Source organism: Alnus glutinosa, chromosome 3 (assembly GCF_958979055.1).
Source record: "Alnus glutinosa chromosome 3, dhAlnGlut1.1, whole genome shotgun sequence".
NCBI classification, from domain to species: Eukaryota; Viridiplantae; Streptophyta; class Magnoliopsida; order Fagales; family Betulaceae; genus Alnus; species Alnus glutinosa.
The window spans coordinates 14,475,977-14,481,257 of record NC_084888.1 but is presented as its reverse complement, the minus strand read 5'-3'; the positions used below and the strand labels follow the sequence as shown (position 1 = coordinate 14,481,257).

Below are 5,281 nucleotides of genomic sequence, written 5' to 3'. Positions count from 1 at the left end.
TTATTATATATATATATATATTTATAATCCTATGTGTTATAATGTTTTATTCTTTCGGTAAGCTGTCAAGGATGACACTCCTCCGACGCGAGCAAAATCGTACATAAAAACTCACGTGAGGAAGGATGGAAGCTATCCAAATGACATAGTGAAGGAGAGATGTGTATACTATTCACCTTTCATATATTGCTTTACTTATATGTGTGATAACTTATTTACGATGCACATTTATTTGACGCACCAACATTTAATATAACATGCAGGAGAGGATGGTAGAGCTAATAGCAACCGACCCTGCCGAATCGTCAAGTGTAACACACAGATCGATACGCTAGAGACATGACTATGCGTATGCCCAGGCGCTCGGCAATAAGCCTGAGTACGCAGTCAGAGTTTGGCAGGTTGGGCCAAATATTTGGCCTATGCGGGGGTCCATTCGCCCATACCATACATCTTCACAACCACGATCACAGAATAAAGGGCACGCCATCTTCCCGTAAGAAATGGTCGCTTCTGAGATCGAGAAAGCACTTGAGGGTGAGCGGTCACGACACAAGGCACAAATGGATGAGGTGTTGGTGGCACTATCTTAGATTATGTTCCGTTTTAGCAAAATAGAGTCATTGTGGCACCAGTCATTATCCGTGTCCGGAGTCTCTAATGAGAATGCAGCGCCAGACAAAAATTTCACACATCGGATCAATGTCATATCGTTTGTTGATAGCAGATCAGGTAATAATTAATGGCTTTTTTTTTTCTTAGTATGATTACGTTTGTTTAAATTCACGTGTTGCTTAATGCTTAGGACTTGATATGAGTCAATCATATTGTTTGCTAATTATGTTTGCTTTATCACTCGCAGCTGCTGCGGAAAATGCTGTAAAGTTACCTGGTCATGAAAATCTTGCTAACAATTGATATTGGGTAACATTTAGGGTTATTTTGTTCCTGTATTGTAATATGTACAATTTGTTATGAACCACTTGACAGAAAATTGATTGTATATTTTGTTTGTTGAAACTTTTGTTTTGATTGTTATGAATCTATGATATATATGTTTGTGATTGTTGATCATCGATAAAAATGCAAATTGTTGTTATTGTGTTGATCATGGATTGATGGAAATGTAATAGATAGTATAAACTTTTGTTTTGATTTTTTAGTAGTTGTGATTGTTGATTATCAATAAAAATGCAGGCTTGTTGTCATTGTGTTGATCATAGATTGATGGAAATGTAATAGAATGGATTGCAGAATGGACATGTAAAAATGCAGGGTTTTTAATAGATGAATTGTAATTTTTTTTTTCAAAAAAAAAAAATTACATTAATTAGTGGCGTGTTGTTCAGTGACACGCCACTAATATTTAGTGGCGTGTCTGGCACGCCAGTAAATCATAATTACTGATTTTCTAATTACTGACCTTTTAAAAAGGCCACTAATCAAAAGTCACTATTGTTTAGTGACCTTTTAGACGTCCTGAAAGGCCACTAAAATTCAGTCACAAAAATCATTTATTTTTGTAGTGTCAATAGCCCACAAACTTATCAGTTTTATGACATTTCGAAAATTCAGAAGCTTGATCTACTTGATGAATAGTACGTACAAATTTATTAAATAATTGAGAAAAAAAAAAGTACACAAGGCCTAATAACTAGTATAATATTCATTTTTAAAGTCGCTAGATGGAGGTCCTAAGAAATGGTGAGGTGGTCATTATATCTTATGCTCGAGCTGTTCTGAAGATTGATATTCCAGCTCAATCCATGGGTTGCTTTCCTTGGGCTTGGGAGGAGCTTCAAAAGGTGGGTTGCTTTGATATGGTGCTTTTGCCGCCGTCCTGAAAAATAGGCAAAAAAAAAAAAGAGATTAATTATGTAATTCATTAATTTTTTATTTTTTATTTTTCATCAAAGAAATACAAGAAGGGAAAGGGAGCAAATTGAACAGCAATAATAATAATAATAAAAACCAACAAAAACAATTCAAGAAAAATTCATTATTCGTAACCCTAAAACTATAAAAAAAAATATTAAATCATTTCATATAATTATACTGATATGCAATAAAATTTTTTTGGTATAAAAATATTTTGAGAGATCCACGTAGTATGCAAAATTAATAAATAGATCCCTGCACTCATTTTTTGTAAAAAAAAAAAAAAAAAAAAAAAAAAAAAAAAAAAAAAAATTAGGTCGAAGTTTAGTGCATGGACCTATTTATTAATTTTAAGAAACTCTCAAAACATTTTTATGTCACAAAAAATTTATCGCAAATGGATATAATCACAAATTACTAATTTTACGATTTTTCTTTCCAAAAATCCAACTATGTCCCTTGAACCCAGGGGTGTTGAAAATGTTGAAAACCCAAAATCTGACTCAGCCGACCTTCCTTCACTTTTGTGTAAAGTCGACACATAAATAAGATTTATAATGATCGGAATTTACCAAAGAAGAGAAGAAAGGGAGAGATCGCCTCTATAAGAGTGCTTACCTATCCTTCCTCTTCTCCAAGAACCGGTGAAGTGAAGCTCTTCTTGCAATTGGCAAATCTAAAAATTAGGAAAAAATAAAAATTGTTAATACAATATACAAATCTCTCGAAACCCATCATAAACATGCAGCTCCCCTTAATATTATTCACACAAGACAAGAAAATTACCAGAATCAATAGCTTGATATTGTTGTTGAAGGCGTTGTTGGGTGGTATTCCTTTGGGACGAGGCTGCAATAGAACTTCCTGAATTTACTTTGTCCATGCCAGAAGTATAAGAGCATCCCTTTCTGGTCAAAGCCATGATCTCCCTTGCCTTGTCGGCCTGAAAGTCGTTGAATACTAGTACTTGGCCGGCGTAAAAAATTGTCATCTGGGCTGTTACAGCCTCCTTGATCGCCGGTTTCCTGAAGCAATAAAAAATACATATAATTTAGCAACAATTTTGTTAAAGGATTAATGCTCGGATATTTCATGCAATTTTTATGCTTGAGCTATGTACGTGCACGTGCTATAAGTTTTTATTTCTCGAATATATACTCTTGTATAACTCTAACAAATTTTTTTTTTTTCTTTATTTTTTTAAATTAACTATAGAATCTAGTTTTCTACATGTGGGCCCTAAATATCTAATGAGATATGTTAGCTGGACAACATTTTGCACAGCAATGCTGATGTGTTCAGCATTTTCATATTTTCTTTTTAAAAAAATGCTGGACACATCAGCGTTGTGCAATTCTTATATAAAAATTGTGTAAATAACATATCTTATATCCAATAGTTAATTTCAAAAAAGTTGTACAGTTGTAAATGTATTATATCTCGTTTGATAAACATGTTGTATCGTATTAACCCAATCTGACTTGACCAACATAACCATTAATAAATCAGCTGTATTGGGTTGACTCAAATAAATAAATAATTAAATCTCTTATTGAAAACATAATTTCTTTGGGAGACTCTAAAAAAGACCCAAAAGAAAGTTTTGATGAATTTTTTTTGCAAATAAGGTTAAAAGAAAAAATAAAATCTGATTTTATAATTATACAAAATAAACGGGCCACCATGTTAAGCTCGTCGACCCATGATTAACCCGTTTGCTAAACATGTTAATTCGGGTTCGCGGGTGTATCTAAAATTGCAGTTTAGTGCCAAAAGTAGGGGATCTTCAGTAATTTCAGACGACTCTAGACATGTATTTATGAAATTTGAGCAAAAGTATATATATGCTTCGAACTAACCCATGCGTATCTAAAGTTAAAAATAAGTTCATGTTTCTTAATTTCATACATACATACATATATATATATATATATATATATATATATATATATATATATATATATAGGCCGGAAACCACAAATGGCTGCATATATACCTGAAATCGGCCTTACTAGAAGCCATGTCGCTCGAGTTTGAGGGATAGAAACAACCAAACTGTTGAAGAAAATCCGTGGATTGCGCATTTGAAGGAGACACGGTGTTTTGTCTCAAAGCCTCAGCTGAATTTTCCATGTTTATTAATAAATCCATAGTGGTTGCCGCTGGCAGATCAGATGTTTCGGGTTTTTCTGAAACGTGGCAAGACAAACTATAAGACAAGTTGTTCGATCCAACAGTACTACTTCTTGTAAGTCAGGCATATTATATTAATTAACAGTGTTCGATCTACATAAACAGATATGGAAGATAGAGAAGGAAAACTACGTACAAAATCAGAAGGTAAAAAGATACGGAGATAGAGAAAGAAAGAACACCTTTAGGCTCCAGTTTCCTATTCATTCCACGGCTAATATCGTCCATCCTTCCTCTCTCCTTCACGTACTGGCTCAGGAGGTAGCATGTCTGAGCGAAATTGGACTTCTCCGGTGCCTTTCCGGCCTTCAACATGTTTGTTTGGCTAAAAAATTCAGATGTATTCTTCACTGTGCCGCTGTTTAATTTGAAGACTTGTTTTGTTGTTACTTTGGGAAGAAATGGGAAAGGCTTGGACGTAGGGATATATATGGGCGGCTGGTCAGTTTCCTAGCATGTGCTTTGAACCTGGTTGGTCCTTAGCTGTACCATACTTTTTTATCCATGGATGTGGACGTGGAATTATCTTATTATTTGTTTAGACCACGTGTTTTTTGCTTCAGAAAAAGAGGTGGAAAGCAAGATGATGGTAATCATATTCAAACAAACAAGTCAATGGGAGAACAAAGAGAGAAGGCATCCTCGAGATGCTTTTGCTGACACATTTACAAGATTACCCTCAGTGGACTGGGTCCAATCTGGCTCATTCCTTTCTTTTATGAGTTTATCTCTGTATCCTTCATATCTACTTTGGCCATATTAAAGATTTTAACTTAAAATTAATGTCACCTATTTTGTTGTGGGTACTGAAAATTCCAAATTATTCCCATTTTATTTTTTGGCAACTAATTTTGATAACATATTTTGAATAATATATCAATTTTGAATAAAGGAGACTAAAGTATAATTTAAAACGAGACTTGTTAAATGGAGAACCATTAGTTGTCTTCTTTGTTTTTAAGAGCTAAAAACAGTTACTCTTTCATTTGTATGAGAATATGTTTTGGATAAAAACTTGCTACAAACTCATCTGTAGTTATGTTTTACAAATCAATCAAATAAAATAGTATGTGTCTTTTAACATCTGAGAAGAATTTTATTTGTTTAATAGTATTTGTTTCTAACATGTTATTTTAATATTATTAATAAAAAAATTTGTGCTTTACAAACGCGTGTCATTTTATTAGATTGGTAAATAAAAATTAATTAC

The 5,281-nt window shown here is 33.4% G+C and overlaps 1 protein-coding gene across 1 annotated transcript; it reads right to left on the bottom strand.

The window, feature by feature from the left end:
* Window positions 1-1,455: 1,455 nt before the first annotated feature.
* LOC133862356 (protein TIFY 10A-like) lies at window positions 1,456-4,486 on the bottom strand. The gene is made up of 5 exons (XM_062298140.1): window positions 4,254-4,486; window positions 3,875-4,067; window positions 2,665-2,903; window positions 2,497-2,554; window positions 1,456-1,840 (listed from the first exon to the last, which is right to left on the bottom strand). Exons 1-5 carry the CDS (start codon window positions 4,384-4,386, stop codon window positions 1,717-1,719), a joined length of 747 nt encoding a protein of 248 aa, XP_062154124.1. The 5' UTR covers window positions 4,387-4,486; the 3' UTR covers window positions 1,456-1,716.
* Between the last annotated feature and the right edge of the window lie 795 nt (window positions 4,487-5,281).